The 24,978-nt window shown below is 36.6% G+C and overlaps 1 protein-coding gene across 1 annotated transcript in view; it reads right to left on the reverse strand.

The window, feature by feature from the left end:
• Window positions 1–24,978, reverse strand: part of PRKN (parkin RBR E3 ubiquitin protein ligase) — a 552,380-nt gene that overhangs the window by 360,039 nt on the left and 167,363 nt on the right. Inside the window, exon 5 of the mRNA XM_005416351.2 lies at window positions 15,833–15,916. Within this exon, the coding sequence (XP_005416408.1) occupies window positions 15,833–15,916 (84 nt within the window). The remainder of the gene's footprint in view (window positions 1–15,832; window positions 15,917–24,978) is intronic.

Genomic DNA, 24,978 nt, shown 5'->3' on the forward strand with positions numbered 1-24,978 from the left:
ATGGGTTTCAAGCTGACCCTGACTTACAGGTGTGTGGTGGCAGAGCCAGACACAAATACTGATCTGTTTCACTCTACTTCCAAGGTACATCTTGCAGAGGTAGCTGAGCCAACAGCACAAATTTGGTCTCACAATGTTGTGTTCGTGCAACATAACAAATCTATTATAACATTTATGACACATCTTTTTTCAGACTCCAAAATTCTGCCATAGATGGCATAAGCAATTAATCAGCCAGCATCCACCAAACACTGCCCTCTGCTTACCCCGCCTTCAGATTTTCCTCACTGCTGTTCTTTCTGTACAGACATTATCTCATTTAATACCAGCAAGCTCACAACTTGGAAACAAACTTTCCATCATGCAGCCTACATATTCATGAATATGTAGTAGAGAGGTAAGAAGACCTTGGACAAATACATCACATAAAATAATCCCTTTGGTGCAATTAGTAGTCAAAATGAGAATTACAATTGTCTGTAAAACACACACCTCATTCTAATGTACAGGCCTGCAAATCATAAAAAAATGTGTCCTTTAAATTTCAGAGAGAAGTTATAACTGGATATCAGGTGTGGTTTTGTCTTCTCTGCTTCACACGTTTACAGATTTAACTACTCATTTAACCACTATCATGCTATGATCCAATCTGAGGAAATAAACTTCACCACTTAAACAGGCCCTACCATAGAAAAGATGGTCCAGCCCATACAATGATAAGTAGTCTGCCCAGTCAGTTTTGTTCCAATCCATAATAGGATCTGCCTCAGCAACACCTTGGAAAACACACACATTTATACAGAAAGTAGAAAACCTGTATTTAGCTCTTTCCTGAGCACACAGAGCTCTTCACTCAGCTCCAAGCAGGGTGGGTATGCATATGCATTCCCACAGACAAAAATACCTAGCTCATGTGCTCAATATTTTATCCAGCCTGACACACCAAATGCTTAATTAGTGCTGAACTCAGAGACCAGAACACAGGACAGTACAGCCCAGGCACAATGCTCTCAAGATTACCACCTGCAAAAGAAGCTAAGCCCTAAAGAAGATCCCCTGTGCGCTGCTCCCATTGGTGATTCTGGTATACTTCAGACAAAAAGCACTGCTCTCAGTCACAAGCCAGTAGTGATGGCAGTAACAGTGATTTTGCAGTAACTTAACAGTTAAAGCACCTTTTTCTCCATGGACCATATGAAACATATATCAAAAGACCACCCTCAATAGAAATTAATTCCAAAGAAGCAGACACTCCCTCCAAACTAAATTGGTTCAGATCCCTGCATGGACTGTTATCAAGAACAAGATGTGGGCTGCGGCTTTATCTTGTTGAGAGGTGGGAGACCAGTAACACTGAGTGCAATTTTTCTAATGGGTCTTTCCCTTGCTCTTGAAGAACATATTTAGAGAGAAAAGAAATCCATGGACAATAGGATAACACAGATGTAACATACCAATGTTTTCATGAAACTGAAAGAGAGCTCTAGCCATGTAATTCTCATCCATCTATAAACCTGAACCAGGCTGTAACTGAGATTTTCAACAAGCACCCTAAAACACCATGGTCCAAAACTGGGCAGGCAGCAAGTCAATCCTAATGCTATGAAAAACAATCTAACCTTCTCTAGATGCATGAAAAATAAGCAAAAAACTAATACAGAACAATAAATGTTGTTGTTACAGTATGCCATCTCCTAGGTAACCCACACTGGTCATTCTGATCTCCCAGTCACAGGGGTTTTCTCAAAACCAAGCTGAGAAACAGGCCTTCAAGGTAGCTCTGCTCATGGAGGAATTTGGAACTAGACAATCTTTAAGATGCCTTGCAACCCAAACCATTCTATAAGTCATTCAAAGTATGTTCCATGATGCTAGCTAAAATATTCAAAATTGACTCAGTATCTGATGTATATGACATTTTTATAATCTCTAAAATTAAAAAAAAACCAGAGGAAATAGTCTTACTTTAAATACATCTGTAAATATTATGTTAATGTATGTGGTTTATTTGATTTTAAGAATTTTCAACCTTGCAATTTTTACCACTTTAACTTGTGGTTACTTTTTTGGGATGGTTGGTTAGGGCTTTTTTTTTCTTTTTGTGGGGTGAGGGGAGAAGATAATATGAATGAAATGTTTTCCATCATGGCTCTTCTCTTGTTCACATTCTTTGCAGTATATATATTCCTATATATTTTCAAGGAGTACTTATGACTTTTACAGTTACTTAAAAACAAAACATCTTAAATGAAAGTTTATTTAAACTGTACAAATTTATTAGGTCAGGTTTTTTGAACTAAAAAAAAAAAAAGTTAAAAGATTCTCACAGAATACAAATGATCCAGCAAAACCTGTAAATTACAAGAATTAAGTTATCACAACAAATCCTTATTGACAGGTTAGTGATCCTGCAAGCAATGCACTACTGCCTACGAGTATTTAAGAATAAGCTTCCAGAAATCAATTTGTTTGTGGGTGCCACCTCTAACACACATAAAAGTCATAGCACCTTTAATAGGCATCTCCACAGCAAATGTCATTACTTTTCCCCATTTAAAAACTCAAATTAATGTGAGGATAATATTTTTGTTTGTAAAGAATGAGATATACACTATTACAGCTCCTCCTAATAGCACTGTAACAGCAGTGTTTAGTGAAAAGTTACTTAGTAATTAGTCCATAAGCTCTAGAAATATCCATTGCTTCTGTGCAGCAGATAACACTAGAATCCACTGATGCAACTTGAAGAATTCTGTGCCATTTCTGATGTTGCAATGGTGAGGTAGCAGGAGAGTGAAGCAGGTTTATGCATCAAATGGAAGGAACATGCTTTTCACTAGAACATTCTTTCCCTCATTTCCTGGCAGCAGTTTAACCATCTGTAGCTTCTAAAACAATTCATAAGCACATTTAGTTTGCCCACATACATTTTAGTGCCACAGTGGAAAAACTCAGACATTTCATTTTGGAATGCCCCAAACATTTAGCAAAGTCCCAAAGAGCTGCCATGACGTACAGTACAACCAAACAGGAGATGTAAGTAACATGAAACACAGTATTTCACAACTATTTGAAAGTTAACTGTTTCAATCCTTACCGTCAAAAATTGTGGATAACATGTTCCTAAACAGTTCTTGGGTTTTTTTAACCACACATTTCTAACCATTCATTGTGCTAAAGCAAGGGAAATATGTTGCCACCTTATTGCAAAAGTTCCATACCTTCTTGGTGATTTCTCATGGGCATCTCCTCACAGCATTGACTCCTTCTTCTCCACAGCACAGCCAAGTCCCTCCTCACCCAGCTAACCCACTCTTTTGTAGCACTCGTCTTCTTATTGGACACAGCTGTGGCCTGTTAAGGGCAGGCCAGTACCTGATCTTTGGTGATTGGTACAGCTGCAACTCCTCAGGTGTGAGATTACCTTCTGCACTATCTTTATTTTCTTACATTCTACCCCCCACAGAAATACTTCACTTCTGAGCATCTTCCCCAAAAAGAGGCCAAAATACTGAGTATTTCTAATGATAATTGCAAGACCTTCACTGAAGGATTTTTATGTATTTATCCAATCAATTATTTACACATTCAGATTGATGTCTCAAATGGGGCAGATGCTTAAAACATAGAACATTGTTAACCTCAGCAGAGTATTTGTATATTTAAAGCTGGGTATATACTCTAAGTATCTTTCTGAGTTAGGCCATTAAGGCAGAAGATAGAATCCAGAAAACATTTGTTATTACAATGTGAGCCTTCTATACTCAAAATAACATAAATTTTCCTTATACTTGACTTCTCTGAGCTAGAAATACATATTGTAAACTGAATACAACCCCTTAGGCCTTGCCCCAGGTAGCTATACTATGAGAATTCAGGCATTTCTGACAGCAGTTATTTGATAATTACCCATCACATTAGCATGAACCATGAGAGACAGAGCCCATAATGTGTTGCAGCAGTTCCAATATGAATTACCTCAAAGCCCCTGGTGAGAGAAGCTCACAAGTAATGCCATTGACTGTATTATCTCACACCATCACATCCTTTAAACAGTGCATGCCTATTTTAAACTCAGTTCTGATTTGTAAAAAATCAGCTAATTTCATAAGGTGCATGCACAGAAGCAGACAACACAAATTCAAGTTTACAAACTGGTCCTAAATTAGTTACAGGCACAATTTCTTAGGAACAGCCAGACCAAAAATATAGTAGACAATTGTTAATCAAAATCTAATGCCTTCACATTTTAGAACCCCAGACCAGAACATTAAGCATGAAAACTGTAGGTGGGAAACAGATTTAATGCCAAGGTAAATTTTACGGCAGCTTTTAGATCTAACAGAATGTCTCACATAGTGTGTCAGCCGGCAAATTGACACAGTTATTAAACAATCTATAACAGTACTTGCCACATGTGAATGAAGAAATTGTGTTCTTGCATTGTAAATGCTGGCTGACATTTGAGGAGAGAATCCTCTGTAACCATACTGTACCCTAACAAAATCACCTCCATCTGATTAGATTGCTGATAGATGATTGCAGGAAAACGTTGCATGTTTGAATGGAAATCCAAGGCTTCAATCATTAGCAATGAATGTGCAACAGCTGCAGACAGCAACATACTGCTTAAATTTCATGTGCAGTGAGCAACAAAAGACTCAAAGTGTTACTGAAATCCATTGAATTACAAAAAACTGTCCCTGAACACGTTAGACACATTGACAGAGTACATGTAAAAATATGTATCAAACAAGCTTCGTTTGAAAGAAAATGCGGGTTTCACTTGTGAAACAAGTGACAGAGCAAATATGATGTTAGGGTTTGGATCTGGCTCTACTGAGTCTTCTTGATTTCCTTTCTTTGGCTTTCATATAATTCTGTTTTGTCCATAGTTTTCAATTACTGCTTCCCAATTTGTTCAGGTCCCCAAATACCCCGCATGTTTCCTAAAACTTGAATAGAAAAAATACATGAATGGTACAATGGCCTTCAAATAATACATGGAAACAACTTGGTCAACATTTAACAAAAATAGAATAACTCTAACGCTGCTCTCACTACTAGGCTGAAGACTATATAATGGCAACAACACAGGCCAGTGACAGTCTCTCACACCTCCATCCCATGGCAGCAGAATATGACACCCTGAATTTGGGTTCCACGTGCCTATTGTGTTCATGCTAGGTGTAGCTAAGACTTGGGATGGATGGATAAATGTAAATTGAAAAAAAATTACATGGATTATAACAAATATATTGGTCATATTTATCCTTTCTCTCTCAATCTGATGATAACCATCTTCCATAAGAGAACTGTTGGTTGCACACATTTCACCACATGAAATCATAGAGCAGTCCATTCAACCTAAGATCTTGTCTTTAGTAGGAAGTTAACAGTAGATGTCTAGAATGTGTGGGAAAAACAATAAAAAACTGAAAATAGTATTTGCCAAAAACCTGTTCCTAATCTCCAGCAATTTGTTGTTCAGAGACTTCATAAACCAGAAGGAGTCTTTTCACATTTAATAGTTCTCAATGGATTTTTCTTCCATTAGTTTGTCGCTTTTTGAACACATAGCAACTTCCACACTATATCATGGTAGTGTGAGCTGAAGTTTAATTATGTAATGGGCAAAGAGGAATCTCCCTGAGGTTGATTTGAACATTACAATAACAGGAAAAGGATACTACAACAGGCTGAAATAGGATATTATAATCATACAATATTAAAATTTTATGACAGCCAACACAGCAGCAGTACAGAATAAGTTCCTTGCTGCAGCGCATTGTCAGCATGTTTTTCAGACATTTCTAGAAGTGAAATACCTTTAAAACATTAAAGGTGAATTTATGTTCCATTCTGCTTTGCAAATACAAAATCTACCTTTCAGCACAGTCAAAGGGATTATTACGCGAATGATCCAGGATTTGGTCAGATGAACACAAGCTGTGCTCTGCTCACTGTCTCTAAAACTGGACCCTTAATACTGACAGTCTCAAGGAGGATAAAGAAATGATAATTTATAAAAATTAACTTCTCTTTCAGTGAGACCAGGGGCATCAAACAAATTGAAGAAAAGCTGTTGGCTTGTTAGTACACAGTTATCAGTCTTTCCAATGGCTTTGGATTCCTACTACAGGACAAATTTTCAACTTACCTGAAACTACCTCTCATCAAATGATGAAGCCTCCACACTATCTGAAGAGTTTTTCAAGAGCTCTATCATTGATGAAAATGCCAAGTTCTGTTCAAAACAACTGCTTATTTTTAAAAGGCAGTTGTGAAGGGCAATGAGAACCTAGCAACTGAGCACAATCACATAAATTGCTCATATAAGACAGAATAAAACACTGAAAGCATGCTTAATGCTCACGTGTTCAAGCTAAGGTTTTCTGGAACAGAACTACAGATGCAAAAACAAAACAAGCAATAGAGATAGTGGTGGTGGTGGTGTTTTTCTCTATTAGACAGTGTTAACAACTGAAAAATGACATCCAAATGAGCAAAGGATTTGTTTGAAAAAAAGAATTATAATTTTCAACATTTTTGTTCCATCTTTTACAAAATTATGGTATTTCCACACATGCAAATAAAAATGGTGGTATCAATACAGGAAAGATGAGCTAAATTTCCTGAGACCATTCAGTACAGAGCAAAAATAACTGAGTTCATTTGGGTTTGCCAGAATGTGTATGAAAATATCAGCTCAGAAAAAATATTAGCAATTTTTAATTATTGGTGAGATGTGAAAACTGACAAAGTTCCAAAGAGCTGGCTTGTCTCAGTTTTAAGACTTTTATCATGGAAAAAAAAAGAAAAATATAATTAATAAATATAATCAACTGATGTAAATAATAACTGTTAGGAGTGCTAATAATGGGTTTTGATACAAACACAAACTGTGGCCCACAAAAAAAAAACAGTCAATACACTGTAGAAATATTGTGTTTACACTGATGAGGAGTGAATATGTACTCACTTTTCTTTTAAAAAAAGAGGACAGATCTTAATTATAAAAGCTTTAGCTTATATTTCAAGATACATTATTTAGCTTTCTGTCCCTGTATAGAATTAATTCTATTTTATAATTCAGTTTTTCACCTATCGATTTTTCTGAACTGAGAAGTAGAATAATAGAATTTCTTTATAAAGGAAAAGTTGATCTACTCCAGAATGAGGTTACTTTGAGAATAACTGTAAAAAAAATCTAGTTATGGTTTCCTAAAGACAAATCTGAGAAGAAATGTAGAGTTGACACAACTGAAGCAAGAATGGAAAGAACCTCAAAACATATTAAAAAATGTTTTGTTTAAAATGTTTATATAGCACAGTATTAACTTGTTTAAATACTGTGGTAAATCACCTGCTGTGTGTCTTTCTTCACAATCAAGCATTTGAAGTAAATATTTTTAATCTCTCTTTTCTATTAAGTATATCAATTTGAAGGCCTAACCAAAATCAGCAAAATACAAGCACAGCACTTTCACAGGTTATTCAAAAGTCCCAAGGTGTTGTTTTCAGCACTATTCATCTCTTTTTTACTCCTCAGAAAATGCACTGATGGCTAAAAAACCCACCCACATTCAGAGAAGGTTTAAAATACCGAGCTTTACAGGAACACAACTACATCATGTCACCATTTAGAGCAACTTTATATGAGATAATATAGGCAATTATCAGCATGGAAACCTGGCACCAGTCCTACATACAATACATAGCTAATATAGTGCTTGATTAATAAAAGAGGGATCAGTAATTAATGCCAATCAATGTGGATTATGGTAACCCAACTCTGTCAAATTAACCTGACACTTTTATGAGATTACAAACTTAGCAGAACATCATAATAGTGATGTGGGAATTTACCCAGATTTATATGTAGCATTTGATACAGCACTGACATTTTGATTAAGAAGCTAGAACACTATGAGACCAATGTTAGAGACATTTAACTGATATGTTTCAAAATGTAATTTCCCACAGCAAATCATCCAATATCTGTTTTTCAAGGTGACTTGCAGCGATCATCTCCTAGCCCTATGCTATTCAAAACATTTCTTAATGATCTGGATGAAGGCATAAAGTAATTACTCATAAATATATACAGATGGCCCAAAATCTAAGGGAGTGGGAGCAATGAAACCTAAAAGTCATGAAAAAGCCACATAAACAGCTCATCTGAGATCAAAAACATGATATGGCATTTTAAAACAGCCAGAAATCAAGTCACAACCTTAGAAGTACGGGTCATTCTGTCCAGTGAGGCAGAAACTTGAAAAGACTGAGATTTTTGGTAGGTGATCAGCCAAACTGGAAACCTCAGGATGACATCATAGTTAAATTAGGCTAATTAAACAGCTGGACATCAACTCACATAAGGAGAGTGTATCACTTTTGTGGTTTGCACCGGTGGCATCACTACTACTGTGTCATGGTTTTATTTCATTTGGTGAATGGATAGGTTTGTGAAAAGAAACAGCTTTAAATAAAAAATCTCTGAAATTATTTGCTTGCCCTCCTTGTATCACAAAATGTAAAAGAAAAACTACAACAATGGGTCTGGTCTGCTTGCTACTTTCATTTTTGCTTTAATCCTTTCACTTGCCACAGTACTGAGCACAAAATAATAAAAAAGTTCTTAAATAGTAAAAGCAATGGTCAGAGAATCTGGTAAATATGAAAGTGTGTCAAATTTGTCTTGTATGGTATTTGAATAAATCTCCTCTTAAGAGAGTATCTCTCATATATAGAAAACTATGAGGAGTCAAGGACTATTTTTGTCTTCACTGGTAATGCTCCAGTCACCCCACCCAAATCACAGAAGGCAAAGGTAAGAACTGGGAGAATGAAGAACTACCCACTGAGGGATATCAGATCTGAGACCATCTAAGGAACCTGAAGTTGCACAAGTCCATGGGACCTGATGAGATGCATCCATGGGTCCTCAGGTGAATGAAGATTCTAAGCCATTATTCATCTTATTTGAGAAGTCATGGTAGTTCAGTGAAGCTCTCACTGACTGGACAAGGGTAAATACAATCCCCATTTTTAAAAAGAGAAAAAAGAACTGCAGGCCAGTCAGTCACACCTCTGCCCCCAGCAGGGTTAGGGAGTGGATCTTCCTAGGAACTATACTAAGGCACATGGAAAATAAGGTGATTGATGAAAGTCAACATGCCTTCACCAAGAGAAAATTGTGCCTGACAAATTTGGTGGCCTTCTGTGAAGAGACCATAGTGGTGGTGGGCGAGGGAGGAGTAACTGATGTCAGCTATGTGGACCTGTGCAGAACATTTGATCCTGTCACACACAACATCTGTGTCTCTTTACTAGAGAGGCATTGATTTAATGGATGGACCACTCAGTGGATAAGGAATTGGCTGGATGGTTGCACTCAAAGAGTTGTGTTTGATGTCTCAATTCCCAAGTGGAGACCAGTGATGAGTGGCTTTCCTCACAGCTTGGCACTGGGACTGGCACTATTTAACGTCTTTACTAGCAACATGGACAGTGGGATTGAGCACACCTTTAGCAAGCTTGCTGGTGACACCAAATTGTGTGGTGCTGTTGACAGGCTGGAGGAAAGGGATGCCATCCAGAGGGGACACGTCAGGCTTGACAAAGGGGGCCCATGTGCACCTCATCAACAAGGCCAGGTGCAAGATCCTACACTTTGCAATCCCAAGTACAAGCACAGCTTGGGAGAAGAATGGATTGAGAACAGCCCTGGTGAGAAGAACTTGGCAGATGAGAAGATAACCCAGCAGTGTGTGCTCACAATCCAAAAAGCCACCTCTATCCTGGGCAGCATCCAAAGCAGCATGGCCAACAGGCCAAAAAAGAAGATTCTCCCCCTCTACTCCACCTTCATGATACCCCACTCAGAGCACTGCACAGGACCCCAGAACAGGAAGGTCATGGACCTGTGGGGCAGATCCAGGGCAGAGTCAGTAAGATGACAGAGCACCTCTCCTATGAAGACAAGCTAAGAAACTGGGAATTGTTCAGTCTGGAGAAGAGAAGGCTCTGGGGTGTCATTAGAGCAGCCTTCCAGCTTGTGAAGGAGGCCTACAAGAAGGCTGGAAAGGGACTTTACACAAGGGAATGTAGTGACAGAACACAAACTAAGAGAGCGTAGGTTTAGATTAGAAATTAGGAACAAATTCTTCACTGTGAAGGTGGTGAAGAACTGGCACAGGTTGCCCCAAGAATCTGTGGATACTCCATCCTTGGAAGTGTTCAAGGCCAGCTTGGATGAGGCTTTGAGCAATCTGGTTCAGTGGAAGGTGTCCCTGCCCACAGTGGTTGGAACAAGATGAACAATGCTTTCCAACCAATGCCATACTAGAATTCTATGAAGACTGGATACAGAAGGTGTCACAATGGCTGAGGGAATGGAGATTGTTTAGCTTGAAGAAAGGGCTCGAGGTAACTGCATTCTCTCTATAATTCCCTTAAAGGATGTTGAAGCCAGGTGGGGGTCAGTCTCTTCTCCCAGGCAACTGGTGACAGGACAAGGGAACATAGACTCAAGCTGTGCCAGAGGCAGCTCAAGTTGGACATTATGAAGAATTCCTTCACGGAAGGGGTTGTTAAGCATTGGAACAGATTGTTGTGGCACTTAGTGCTATGGCCTAGATGACAAGGCAGTGATTGGTCAAAGGTTAGACTGAATGGTCTTGGAAGTCTTTTCCAACTTAAATCATTCTGTGGTAAGAATCCTTGCATCAATTTAATATTTCTGAAGTAAGACTATCTGGTATTTTAATTAGCACTCCTGCTCCATCATACTCATTGTGATTTTTTTTAATAGCATATATTATCTGGACCACTCTCTTCTGCATAAGGCAAACTAACATGGATGGCACTGAAATCAATTGAAAATGCAAAGTCAAGAGACTTCTTGGTATTAAGAAACATTCCAGAATTTTAAAAATTACTCATAGCAATATTATGACATTGAAAATATTATGATGGCTCCAGGGATGGACAGATATAGTGCCTTTAACAATAATCATTGTATACAAATAACAACAAATAAATGTATCAGATCTTTCCTATAATGATATGATAGTCCTTTACTGTATTCATATTTTGATAACATCATTAAATTTACTACTTTGCTCATGATACTTTAACTGCTACAGGATTTATTTCTGTTCTCAACTGAAACAGAGGTCTGAGCTAATCAAAGCAAAATGAGATGAAAAATGAAACATATTTCATCTGAACAGTGATGTTTGAAAAGAATAGGTTTAGACACTTGAAAGAAAAAAAAATCATTTGGTAAGCTGTGTGTTTAAAGCATACAAGCTGAACACTGTTCCCTTGATTTATTAGTCAAAACTATTTCAGATGAGCACAGGTTCCCTGTGGAACAGACTATGAAAGGAACACATAATATTGCTGTTCTCAGTGCCAAACCTAATGACAATAAACAAGGAGGGAAGGAAAAATATGAGAAATGTTTAAAAATTTCAATATAGTAAATATTAAATTGCAAGATTCAAAAATCACACAATAAGAATGGTAATATGAAACTCAACATAATTATAATAATATAATAAAATATAATATGCAACTATAATATATATATTTATAATATATAATTATAATAATATAATAAGAAAATCTGCAAAATTAAACCAAACATGCTTCCTATGGCAATCTCTTTGCTCTCAAATATACCCTACAACAGTGAGACTATTGTATAGTTGAATTGAACTATTTAAAATTACATATAATGGTCAATACTAAAAATTAACAAAAAAAAAGTGACCAAACTTGGAATATAAATCTTTGCCTTGGGCAAAGGAGATTACTATAGAGTTTGATAAGAAGGGTGTACTGATATTTAAGACAATCCAGTACTTAGAGATGCTTCCAAAAGTTCACAGAAGTCCTGGTGCTTCTTTTAGAAATGGTTTGTTGAATCCTAGCATGTTCCAGTAACCAGAGCAGAGATAAAAATGCTATTCAGTTGTGATGACAGCTGATGCAGTCTTCATCAGAAACAAAGAACTCAAGGTAAGAGTAGTGATATATATCAAATGGGAAGAGAAGTACATTTATATTTCTATTACAGAGATTTTCATTTTTCCTGTTCCCAATAGCTTAAGCCATACCTGACCTATAATCCTCTTTAACCCTTTCATTATTTCTGAGATTTTCAAGTCTACAGCAACTCTTTTTTGCACATCAAATGAGAATCCCAAGAACACATGCAGAACATTAATACTTTTTCCACAGGTTTCTAAAGTTCAAAAAGGTTTGCCTTATATTTTGCCCTGGGGATATGGAAACGTCTTTCAGAAACTGATGCATATTCACTGGAATGAGGAACTAACGTGGAGCTGATTCCTATGAATTCACCATTTCAGTGGTTTATGGTGGAATTAAGCTCTGTCTCACCATGAAAAGACACATTATTTCTGTGGCTCTTGATGACTTTTAAAAAAACATGAACCTACATGAGAAAGCAAATATAAAAGCATTTTTACATACAGGAGTAGAAAAAGTCCTTAATTAAAAATTCACTTCAATGGATGAACAGAAACAGAAAATATTCCGTCCGAGAGACAGAGAACTGTAATACTCTAACAAGAACACTCCTTCAGTAATATTTCATTTGAATAAGGAAAGGCTAAATAAAAAGTTTAGTATTACATGTATTCTGGTCACTTATAAAGATGAGCATGAACCCTCAAAATTATATCAGAAATACCCTTGGGACCTGTTTTAGTGGTGGGCTTGGTAGTGCTACGTTAACAGTTGGACTTGATTATCTTAAAGGATTTTTCCAACCTAAATAATTCTGTTCTTGCAGTAACAAAAATGCTCATATAAGAAGAGCATCTGTAAGTTCATAGAAACACACCTGTTTCCAAGCACACCTGCACAGCTACATACATTGTTTCTGGCTGAAAGTGTTTTGAGACAGACACCAAAAGTACAAGGTTCTCTTTCATTTAATGAATGGTCCTAATTTGTGAAACTGTTTGAAAGATTGATTTCAATCCACATTTAAAACAGCTCAAGTTGACTCTTCCATTTTCGAATTAATATAGTTAAAGTTTGCTATAAAAGTGGTTTTACAATTGCAGCAACATAAGTGCTCACAGGAGCTTCATCTTTTTGAAGCTGTGGAAGTTCAGACTGATTCTGATAGACTGTAATTAATGTGAAAAACCCCACAGTGACCTCTATGTGCTCCTCTGCTTGGGAGCACATATCGAATCACAGTGCACTTAACTTTAAGATAACCATTATAGCTTCTACAAATCATTAGAAATTTTATTTAACTGAAATTAAATTTGATTCTCATTATTTTCTCACATAGTCAATTATTTTATTTACATTTTTGCAACCAAAAAATTAAAGTCTGTCGTTCTGTCAAGAGACTAATTTCATACCAAAATACATACAAACTAGTATTTTGGGGGAAAACACATTACCTTGTGTTTTTTTTATGTTGCAAATTGGTGCTTACAAAAATTGAAAATTGTCAAAAATCAGTTTTTAACTGAAACATGTCTTGGGGGAGAGATAATGGAGTAATTTGTTTTTTCCCCTTAAACAGCAGTATTTGCAGTTTGTTGATAACTTACAACCAACAGCCTTAAAGCTTCTTCATTGCATTTCATGGTAAAGAAGCACATACACTGTGGAGCTATTTAAGAGACATAACTCCACAAATGCAAAAATAAGTAGTTAATGATAAAATGTGACCTAATCTTCCAAAGATTGTAACAGGAAAGAAAAGCCTAGAGGTTCCCATGATTTCGTTAAGGTTATTTTTTTCTGTTCCAAACAGTTAGTCTGTTTTACCAGAGCAGAAAAGAACAGCAAATCTTTGGAAACACTTTAGGATCTCTATTATTTCCCACGTGGAGCAAGACAGAAACCAAAAATCTTGGCCTTTGAAATGGAAGATTTCCCAGAAAGTAAAGATGTGTCTTCACAGTGATCGAGGCCAAAGAAAAACAAACCATCCCAAAACACAAGAAAGATGTTTTTCAGCAGCCAGGGGATCTCAATAAGCCATCAATTCAATATCTGATTCAGGGTTACCTACCTGCTGGATAATTAGGTAAAAGAAGTTAAATGCACTCAAGTGTTTAGTTTTTCTTGACTGGATTGATATTGCTGGAAATTCTGGTTGAAAAATCATAAAAATTAGGAGTGTTCTTGCACCTCAGTCTGGTTCAGTTCTAACATTGTTGGACAGAGTGGTTTGTAGCTGATAAAGGGAAAATGTGTCAGTTTGGAAATAAAAGAACAGCACATTTCTCCAGTAACAGACTCATGCCTGTAGTCCAGGTTGTCTCAAGCTGCATTAGCAACATGTCTGTCTAATACAGGGTGTCTTCTCAAATTTGTTCAGTGATGCCTTACTGAAAGATAACACTGATCCTTGGCTCTGCTAAGTATACAACATGCCAGAGGAATTGACAGCAACTGGAGTCATGGGGCTTAGTTGACTGGGTATTGGTTATTTGCCACAGCATTTGATTTTAGTATTATGCTCAGTGTTTTTTTCTTTTTTTTCTCTCTCTACAAAGACGGCATTTTGTTTCATTTTCTGCTTTAAAAAAATAAGAACTGATTCAATGAGGGAACGGGTTGTAGTTCAGGAGGCAGGGTTGCCAAAAGTGTCATTATTTCACTACCATTTTCACAAATACACTGGATAACAAAAGCTGTAAGTTGGCAGGTGCAAGTCAGTCAGGTATATTCTGCCAATAGGTGACAAAACTGGGAATTGTACTTTCAAGAGAAGAGCATTTGAATGTCTAACACCTGCCACTTTCAAGGTCGTGGTCTTCGCAGTGATTCCTGGGTGGCTCAAACACTGCTACAAGGTGCACACCAAGAAGCAGAAGACCAAAGGCTGCCAGACCTCACCTTCTGTTGGCTGCACATGGACTAAGCCATAAATCCCATGCTATTAAAGCAACCATCTGTGGCTAAGCAGGAGACACCTATGGAACTGTATGGACATACCACACACAACCATCTTGTTAGGGAAGACAAAGAGAAGGTTACACCAGAGCAGGTGAGCACCTCTGCAAAAAGATGTTTGTGTAGCTCCGATCTACAAATCACTGATGAATAGAATATTTTCATATGTAGGAAATTCAAGTTTACCTTTAAAACATGTGTCCTGAAGGAACACTCAAACTAAGCTTTTTCCTGAGAAGGAATTACCTCTAAGACTTTAGTATTAGATGCTAGAAATATCTAATACATATGAAGATACAAGTATACATAAATAATGTTTTGAAAAATCTCTATGAATAATTTGATAAAGCTATGCTCCTTTTTACTTAGTCTTTTCACTGATGTCAGTTTAAGAAACAAAGGAAGCAACAGCAACAAGATTTGGGAGAAAAACTGCAAAGTGATCATCATGAAGAACCTACTCCTGTGGACAAAGCCCAATATGCAAGTTCTGATGTGCACTACAACATGGAAATTTGAAGCTTTCAAAGCAAAGACATACATAATAATTATAAAATAAGCGTTGACAGAAACATTTAATTATGACATCCCACATTTAACCTTTGCATACTTGAAAATCTAAGAGTTATACTTCAGGGCAAAAGATGAAATAAAATTATTTCCTCCTTCATTCCAAATAGCACCTGACCAAAGTTCCTCCCTTTCGCAAGACATCAGAGGTCTATTATCTAATGCTGAACAGCTCTATTGAAGTGTACCATACCTGTCTCTTCACAGTCAGTACTGAAATTCTAACACGGTTAGCATTGTTACAAAGAATTATTCTTATGAGTGCCACAGTACTTGGAGGAACATGACAAAACCTTACCGCTACATTTCCATTGCACCCTTGGGACTGGCAAACACCTCCTATTCTGTTGGGAATTAGCACATCATCCCAGCAAGATGGGCCCTTCAAAATAAAACCAAAGCATACAAAGATTACAATTTACTTCATAAATAAACATATAAAACTTGGTTTTGTTGCTGCTTTTCCTACTCTTGTTTCTTTTAGATTTTAGCTAGACAGTTTTATCATAGTTAAAGTGAGAAATATCACTCAGGTTATATAACAATATTCACCAGTACATCCCAGTCACAAACAGGACATGTGGTGCCTCCATCCTAAGGTCAGTGCTGTGAACAGGCATTGTTAGTAGGTTACATTTTCTCAGCTAAAGACAGGTATTGAGTTAATAATAATTAAAAAGCTACAAAAACTCATTGTCTGGTTTAACGCTGTTTACTCATGGGTCTGCAACTGACTAAGGGGGAAAAGGGAAGAAAGATAACAGCTGGAAGTAGAATATACAATTAGAAAAACTGTAAATAGATTTCTTGGCTATAGATAAAGCCTTTACTTAACTGTAATACAACATAATTAAAATATTAAGTGAGAATGGTTATTAGATTTTTTGATATTTACATGAACTTCAATATTTATCAGTCATTATTAAAGAAACTTAAAAATACCCAACCCCCCACAACAAAACAATATAAAACCCAGAAAAAAATCAGACAAAAAATCCTCATCAAACTTTACAGTGACTTTTTGAATATACATAGTTCATTTATGAGTATATTACCAAGCAAAAAAAAAAAGGATGGCAAATAATCAATATTTCAGAACAGCAAAATAATGCAATTAACAGGATGATATATCAAAGAAGAAAAATTATATATATATACCATATATAGGAACATTCATAAAATATTTTGCATCACAAAATATTGCCACTTTTATGCTTTTTCTTTCTATATTAATTTTACACCAATTAATATTTAATTTACGGACAGCAACATTAATATGAGCAATAGATTTGAAGTTTACAGGTATCCACATACATAGTAGAAATGAACAACTAAGGGATAAAAAATGAAAACATTTAGTACTTGGATTACTCAGTGTTTGGGATAGAACCAGTGCCCAGGAAATAGCAGCAAATCTTGATCCAGAGGAGAAATGATGGCAGTCAAGACATTGACCACATTAGTGAAATTAGTGCCTACTTAAAACACAGTTGAATTAGAAAGTAATCCAATGTCACATCTAGATCCAATTCCTTTTAGTTCTTTATCAGGCACTTCAGCATTGTGTGGGCACAGCTGAAATGATTTTAGAATTCTTTTAGTAGTGTGAGCTTAGTTATAAAATGTTGATCCAGCCTATCTAGAAAGTCAAGTAAAACAACTTGGTCTTCACTGAGCTCAACTCTCTAGTGTCATCCAGCTGAAGTGCTGGCATTTGAGATAGGTAAAAAAAAGAGCTTTAACACATGTAAGTTGAGTTGCAGGCAGACATAAGGGGTGATATATCATAGTTTGAGTCCTTGGGTGAACACAACTGGAGTGGAGTTAGTATAAAGTAATAATATTTGATTTTTTTTTGGGGGTGGGGGGGGGGGGCATACCCTTGAATTAATGATTTAAAACATTTGAAAAATACAGTTTGTCACCAATTATTCCAGTGAATTTTGACATCTCATGAAGTTTTAGCATTCCAGAAAATTTGTAGGAAGAACAGTAAGGCCACCTTGAGATGCTGCACAAAGAACTACCTTCTTTTAATTGCTTCCAACTCAGTTGTAAAAAATTTTGTTATCAATTATTTGATAATCAATCAAATCAGTTATTTGATGGCCCCCATTTATTTATATTTCCCCATGCCACCAAAGATTGAACAGATCTCTAGCATTCCTTCCACAGCAGTTTACTTTTCAGGAAAGAAAGTAATCTACCTTCCCATTCCTCATATAGGTGCTGTTCCTTATCTTTTACTTTTTATCTTTTAGTAGCTCTTCCAACTCTATTTGGAATATAAGGAACATCACACAGTACACATGACTTACGTGTTGGACCCGCAAATAGGAAGATGATGTCTACAAACTTGTTTAAGTCCTCCTAAATACTTAGTAAAATGCAATTTACTTTGCTGATGGTTACTAAACACCAAGGCAGCATTTTGGTGGAATTACCTATCAGAGCTCCTAGATCTCATTGCTACATATAACATATCTCAAAATCCATCTCATATATAGAAAATCTGAAGGGTTTTTTTCCAGTGCACATCCTTTAATAGTGACATGTGTTAAATTTCAACTGCCATTTCAACAGCAGTTGTAATGTGCATCCCAAGGCCCACAGAGAGGCTTCCAGCAGGTACTTTCTAGGTTCTCCCATACTGAACCCATCTGTTTGCTTCCAAGGATGAACCAGCTGTATGCCTCACTCTTCAAGTCTATGGCAATCACCTAATGGACCTTCTGCTCCTGTTATAGCTTAAATGGACTCAGCAAAAGTTTTTTTCTGCTGCTTGCAAGTAAGAAACTTCAGCGGTTTTGCCCACCAAATTGTAATTTTATATTTAATGTGCTGGAATTATTTTTTTGCTTTCTAGTAGTTAAGTTATCATTGTCAAAGACCAGATCTTCATTAGTAACATTATAAACCAGGTCCCTCTTCTCTTGAAAGTTCTTTGATCAACTTTTCCATAATATAAGCTGATAGTATCCAGAAGTTTACTCTTGGGATCGTGATTTGACATGATACTTACACAATCTACATTAAAGTAATTTAAATATCCCATTATGACAGTTTTTCCTACACTTTCAAACTTTTGCTTGCTATCACTATCTGGTCACACAGTTGTTATAGGGAGTCATAATTTTCCTCCTTTTGAGGCCTGGAATTTTAATTCGTAAGGATAACATCTAACTCACTGACTTTATAAAGACAACCAAGACTAACAAGTTAATGTTTGATTAACATCTATACTTCTTCTTTTGTAGTCATATTTATTAACACACTTTTATCAAAATACTTATTTTTCCATATTTGAGGAATTCAATAGTTGTTTTTTCTTTTAGTTTTGACTAATCCTTACATGATTTCCATTTGGGAAGAGGATACTAAAAAAAAGGATGAGTAATAAGAAGCAAATGTGCTTTATAAAACTTGGGATCTAAGAAGGGATGGGGATAGGGTAGAACACTCATTTAAATAAAAAAAAACCCAGAAACACACTTACTCAAACCCCAAGAAAAGTCTTTCTTTTTTTTTTTTTTAATCTGGTACTGGTAACACAGGACAATGATTTTTCCTGTTTCTTCATCCTTGTGTGATTAATAGGAGACTCTCAAAGTTAATGATGCTACACCAGCATATACACAAAAAATAGTCACACCAAGACACACACCAAGTTAATTTAAATGAGTGTGTAGAAGCAGTTCCACAGGTATGCTATCAGCTCTGGTACTAATTATCTCGATTTTATAAGAAGAAAATATTTCAAACTAAATTTCTTAGAGGAATTGATGTTTTACTTCACTGAAGTTATTTCAGGTGAAAACTTCCCAAATATTCATTAGTTTGCAGGTCTGGGTATACAGTCACAAAAAGGTAAGAAGGTATATTAATTCTCAAACTAGGAAAAAACCCCACAATATCCACAGGATCATTTATAAGGCTGAGGTTCTATAAAAATGCATTTTCAAAAGAAACCAAAAAGGGATGAATTTATGCAATGTTGACTACCATTAGAATTAACCACTACAAGTAACACTATATCAGGTCCAAATATGCTTTGTATGAGAATACATTAATTAACAGTAACAACAATAATAGGAATTTTGCAGTCACCCTTAAGTACTTATTTCCAAGGGAAAGCTAATGTACTACATGGCTTGATATGAACTTGCAGTGCTCTCTCTCTGCAATAATTTCCTCATGACATTTCTCAAGCACACAAGACTACTTTGCACACAAAGCACCTCACTATTTGAAATAAAAATGTCATCATTTACTAAAAGCATGTTAGAGCATATACACAGGGAACTAGGAGCACAGTTTCATGTTATCAGCAACTATCAACTGTTCACTTACACTGTAGCTAAGAACTTCCTATTTTTCCCTTCATAAAACCCCCCACAATGTTAATCACTTCTTTAACTCTTATGATGGGCATAAAACCTATAAAAAAGTCAGATGCATTTAACTCTTTTGGTAATATTAACCAGACCCAGCTTTAAGTCAACAGTGGTATCTTTTCTTTCTGTTTTAGCAAAAGTTAGATCAAGTTCCTAAGGCACAAGACAGCATTGATTCAGCTGGAATTATAGACCTACAGAATATAAAGGGTTTCAGCCAGTTTAGCATTGATGAGTGGAGAGAAAAAAAGTAATAAAACAATAAACCCCAATCAACCAGAGCGCCCCTATTCCACACCTCATTTTCCAAATTAGTAAGAGGAAAAATCTCCTTTTCCACATCTGTTCTTGGCATTCTTCATGGCCATATTTTATTATTAATGCTAATCTAACACACTTTCAAAAGATTTAGTGTGCTTGAAAATTTTAGTTTTCCACCTTCAAAACAAAAATAGAAGAAAAGACATTTGTCCTTGAAAAACACAGTGCATTCAAAATGTTAATGTTTCTGTAGCGACAGTACTACTAAATGTCATTGCTATAATTGCGTCAAAACACAATTAGGAATTCTGGCAAGATAAACACTTTGAAATGCAATTTTTGTATCCTTCTTTCTTGAGTCTAAGAAAAGCTTGTCAACCTGCAGGCCAGCCAATCACTTGTGGTGTTATAACACTGCAGGCTCTAGTGTTTGTAATTATTAGTTCGCATTAATCAGGAACATACTGTGAGAGGAACAAAGCCTTCTGATTGCGAGATTAACGCAACTGCCCCTTTTGTACCCAGCCAAATGGCTCACAGAGAAAGCTCTGCATTGAAATAAACACATCAGAGAAGGCTTTTCCGGTGTATAAGTGGGAAAATGACAGAATAAAGAAAGAAATAGAAAGAACACCACTGAATAGAAAAAGTCATATCAAATGTACTTGAGTACTTCCCAAATAAGTAGGTATGAAAATTTCTCTGCCTTTAGCATGTGGCAGTTGTTCCTTTCCTTTTTGAGGGGGAAGACAGGAAAAAAAGTTGGTGAATATTGAATCTTGAAATGAAAGTCCTATGCAGCATATGAAGAACAGGGAGGTTTGAGATGTTTTTCCAATGTATGAGGGAAGTACTGGAAGTCTGTGTACATTCCAGTAGTACGTTGTACTGATGCCTAGTACAGAGGGCAGTGCAGTACACTCTGCTCTCAGTGCCTCTTTATCCTGTAGCCGAGATCCAGTTTTCTATTGTAGAACCAAAACTAAATTTTCATCAGAAACATCCCAAAAAAAATTTTAAAAACTTAAAAAAATCCCCCAAACCAGAAATACCATCTAGACATCTTGGATGACAAATTATTCAAAACGTGGCTGCTGACAGAACTGTTGACCTGTGAAGTCAGGGAAAGGTCAGAAGCAGAGGTCAGCAATAGAAACCAGTGATTCATCAAACACTCTGACTCACTTAAAAGGCTGGAAACTGTCCATGTATTCAGTACTTTGTATTTTCCCCACTTTATATTCCCCTCTAGTGAACAATATGCAGCAGAATATCATTAAAACACACCTTTGTACCTGCTACTATGTACATAAGAAACATAAATCATTAAAATGTTGAGCAAATGACTCAACCAAGGAAAAACTATTAATGCAGAAGGATTTTTGAAGCTATGTAAGAAATAATTTCAGGTCTTCAGAGACTAAAATTCAGCATTCGGGACACAGGAGAAATGTTAAATCTGATGCAAATCATGCAAACATTCAGGCTTCTCTGCAAAGTTATGGCTACTGACTTGTCTGTGTGAGAGTATTTGAAGACCTATACATTGTATAGGGAACCTCAGCATGATTTCAGGATCTTGAGACAGTAAGACAAAAAAAACCTCCCAAAATACAAGGATTACTAAATAAAATTTATTTCCTTTTTGCCACTCTAACAGCAGTATCCACACCAGGCTAACACAATTCACTGCTTCCAATGCCAGTACAGGTGGACAACTCAGCCTCCCAAACACAGCAGGAACCAAGATATATCCTAATGGTAAGCATGTATTTCTCCTATGAGAAAAGACTTAAAGAATTAGAAGTTTTTTCAGCCTGGAGAAGTGAAGACTTATGGGTGATCTAAATACAGCCTTTCACCACCTTAAGGGAACTTACAGGAAAGATGGATGGGGACTTTTTTACAAGAGCATGTAGTGACGGGACAAGGGGGAATGGCTTCAAGCTAAAAGACAGTAGGTTTAGATTCAGTATGAGAAAATAATTCCTTACTAGGAGGGTAGTGAGGCACTGGAACAGGTTGCCTATAGATATTGTGGATGCCCCTTCCCTGGAAATGTTCAGCGCCAGGTTGGAAGGGGTACTGAGGGGCACTGGTTTAGTGCAAGGTGTCCTAGCCCATGGCAGGGGGCCAAATGATCTTTAACGTCCCTTCCAACCAAACTTATTCTATGATTTCTACTAAATGCTTAAATATTATACAGATATTATCTTTTCCCCAAGTAAAACTATGAACCACAGCAACCAATCTAGCACAAAATGCATTTCTCCAAATCCCCCAAGCCCCACCTATCAGCGTCCCTCACGAGAAAGAGAAGATAAAAATAGTTTATAAATGAGGTTACTATTGAAATAGCCAGGAAGTTCTTGCTTGTCTTTTACAGATGTTCTGCTTAAAACACTTGAAAATTTATTATGGTAGATAATCTATTGAATGGAAAACCTGTCACATTGGCAACTTTTAGGACCAAAATAATTTGCTTAACACGAAGGCAGGGGTAATTAAAGTTTACCTACAACTTATGCAGATCTACAAAGACCATTACCAGCAGGGAGAGATTGATTTTTGTTCCAAAGCTATGTAATTTTTATTTTTTTTTTGACAAGACTGATACAAACTGACTAGCACATGGGGACACATTATTGCAGGTAAAGCTAACTAACTTACTGTGGACTGACTTTGACAAGCAATCTCCCATACAGCAGGGAGCAAAGTATAGAGAAAGACTACCAAATGAATCTTTGGGTTTGTTTTAAAGAGGTTTGTGATGTAGGACTGGGAAGACTGGAGTTAACTGGTCAGTCTAAACAGCATATTAAAGAATCCATCAGAAGGAATGTTCTTATTATTATTGACTTTGGTTATTAGACCAAATCAATAAAGCACATGGATAGCTTTGCTTATATGAGAAACAGTACTGAAGAGAAGTCAATCACATGCTTTAAGTCTTTGTGGGGACTGAAGCTACTGGTTTGATTTATAGTAGGATCTTAGAGATGAAATTTTCCTTTAAGAGTGACCAGCCTAATTATTAAATTGACAGTTCTATGTCAATAGTTATAACTCTTCCAAAATTAAGTAGCAGACAATTAGACGAACTGCTCACAGGCATGTAATTATGAACATTTCCTGCATGGTAGTTATTTAAATGAAACATGAGAGGATCACATCTGTAACTGAAAATGTAGGTAAGTATAGTAAAAATAATCATGTTGTTTTATTGATCATTGCTTTTTCTTTCTTGACACAGGTTTCTTTGTTAAAAATAAAAAAAAGAACAAAAGAAAACACAAGAATGAGATATTTTTCTTTCATACTATTTATAGTACAATGATGCACAAGAGTCATCCTGCTGGACCTCAAAGAAATAATGAAGGCTCATAAAAGACACCCAAGATAAAGGGCTGCAGATTCATCTCTTCATTTACAATATTTTATAGCATGTATTGTGTTACCAGCACAAACACTTTCTTACATAAGCAAAATAAAATTATTCAAAGTGTGCCTTTGGTTAGTCCTTCCCAGCAAAAAGGGGTAAAAAAGAGAATAAAGATAGTACAAATACAGCTGCAGCTGAAAAATTGAACAACATAGTCCTGCTGCTGCTCTAAACTTTAGTTGTGAATGAAACAGAGCCATAAGAACGAGTGGATGTAAAGCCTCCTAAACCGAACAACCAAACTTTATTCAAATAATCTGTCAGACTAATGATTTCTAATCTATAAATGCTTTCTATCTAGATGGCATTAAATATCTTTTCAAGGCTGAAAGAAGAAAAGAGAACCAGAGAAAACACCAGTAATTGTCTAAACACCTGTAATTCTCTAAACATGCCACGTACTTGCTGTGTCCATTGAAATGATAACATTAAAAAAAATAAACTAAAATCCACAGTCACAAGTTTTAACACCAGCAGATCTCACTGCGGTCAGTGTAACCAGGAACAGATTAAAGCCCTCTGGCTTCAGATGCTGTTTGTGCTGTGATGACTTTTCAGGGATTCTTCCACAGGGGAGCAGGCAGAGGACAGGGAGCTAATGGACAGGAGAAATCAAAACTTAAAAGACCCATCCCTGTTTTTTAATTCAGCTGGGATGTGCTCACGGTTATTTGAGCCACAACTTTCAACACACGAAAAATAGCACATTTGAGGACTTTTGGCTGGGATCAGAAAGTGCAAAGGCTGTTTTGTTTCTCTACCTAAAATACTCCTCCTGTTCTCATTCTTTCCCCTTCTAAGTCACAATTACAAGCTGTAAAAGCTGTCAGAACTTGGATTAAATTTACTGTGTGCCTCAGCTTTTCCTGAAGTGGCAGCTGCCTGCAGCAGATGGATTTTGTCCCACAGGACTCTCTGGGCAGAGAAGAGCAGCCCAGCACCAGTGGGTGCTCCATGCAGGGCTACTGGGGGATGCTGGGGCCCAATCAGAGCCCCTGGGGCGCTGACAGACTTGGCACAATTTTGAAAGAGAAGTGATTAGCACAAGGATAGATTATTAGTTATCTACAAGTCAGAGAGCTCCAGAGGAGCAGCAGAGGAGTGTCAGCCATTCAGAGTTGAAGCACTTTCAGGATCAGTCAGGAAAGCCTCATGTCTTTCAGCTCTCCAGAAATGGGCAGTAGCATTAACATTCAGTAAAAATATTTTAAATTCAGTATGAAACCATGCAGCTGATTCTGGAACTCATGATAAACCAGGATTGCACTGAACTTTCTATTTCTTAAGGCAAATCTCTCAGAACAGAGTAGGTGAAGAAATGCTTTCTGTGTGAAGGTATTTTTTTAC

The sequence above is a fragment of the Geospiza fortis genome, unplaced genomic scaffold, assembly GCF_000277835.1.
Source record: "Geospiza fortis unplaced genomic scaffold, GeoFor_1.0 scaffold41, whole genome shotgun sequence".
In the NCBI taxonomy this organism is placed as follows: Eukaryota; Metazoa; Chordata; class Aves; order Passeriformes; family Thraupidae; genus Geospiza; species Geospiza fortis.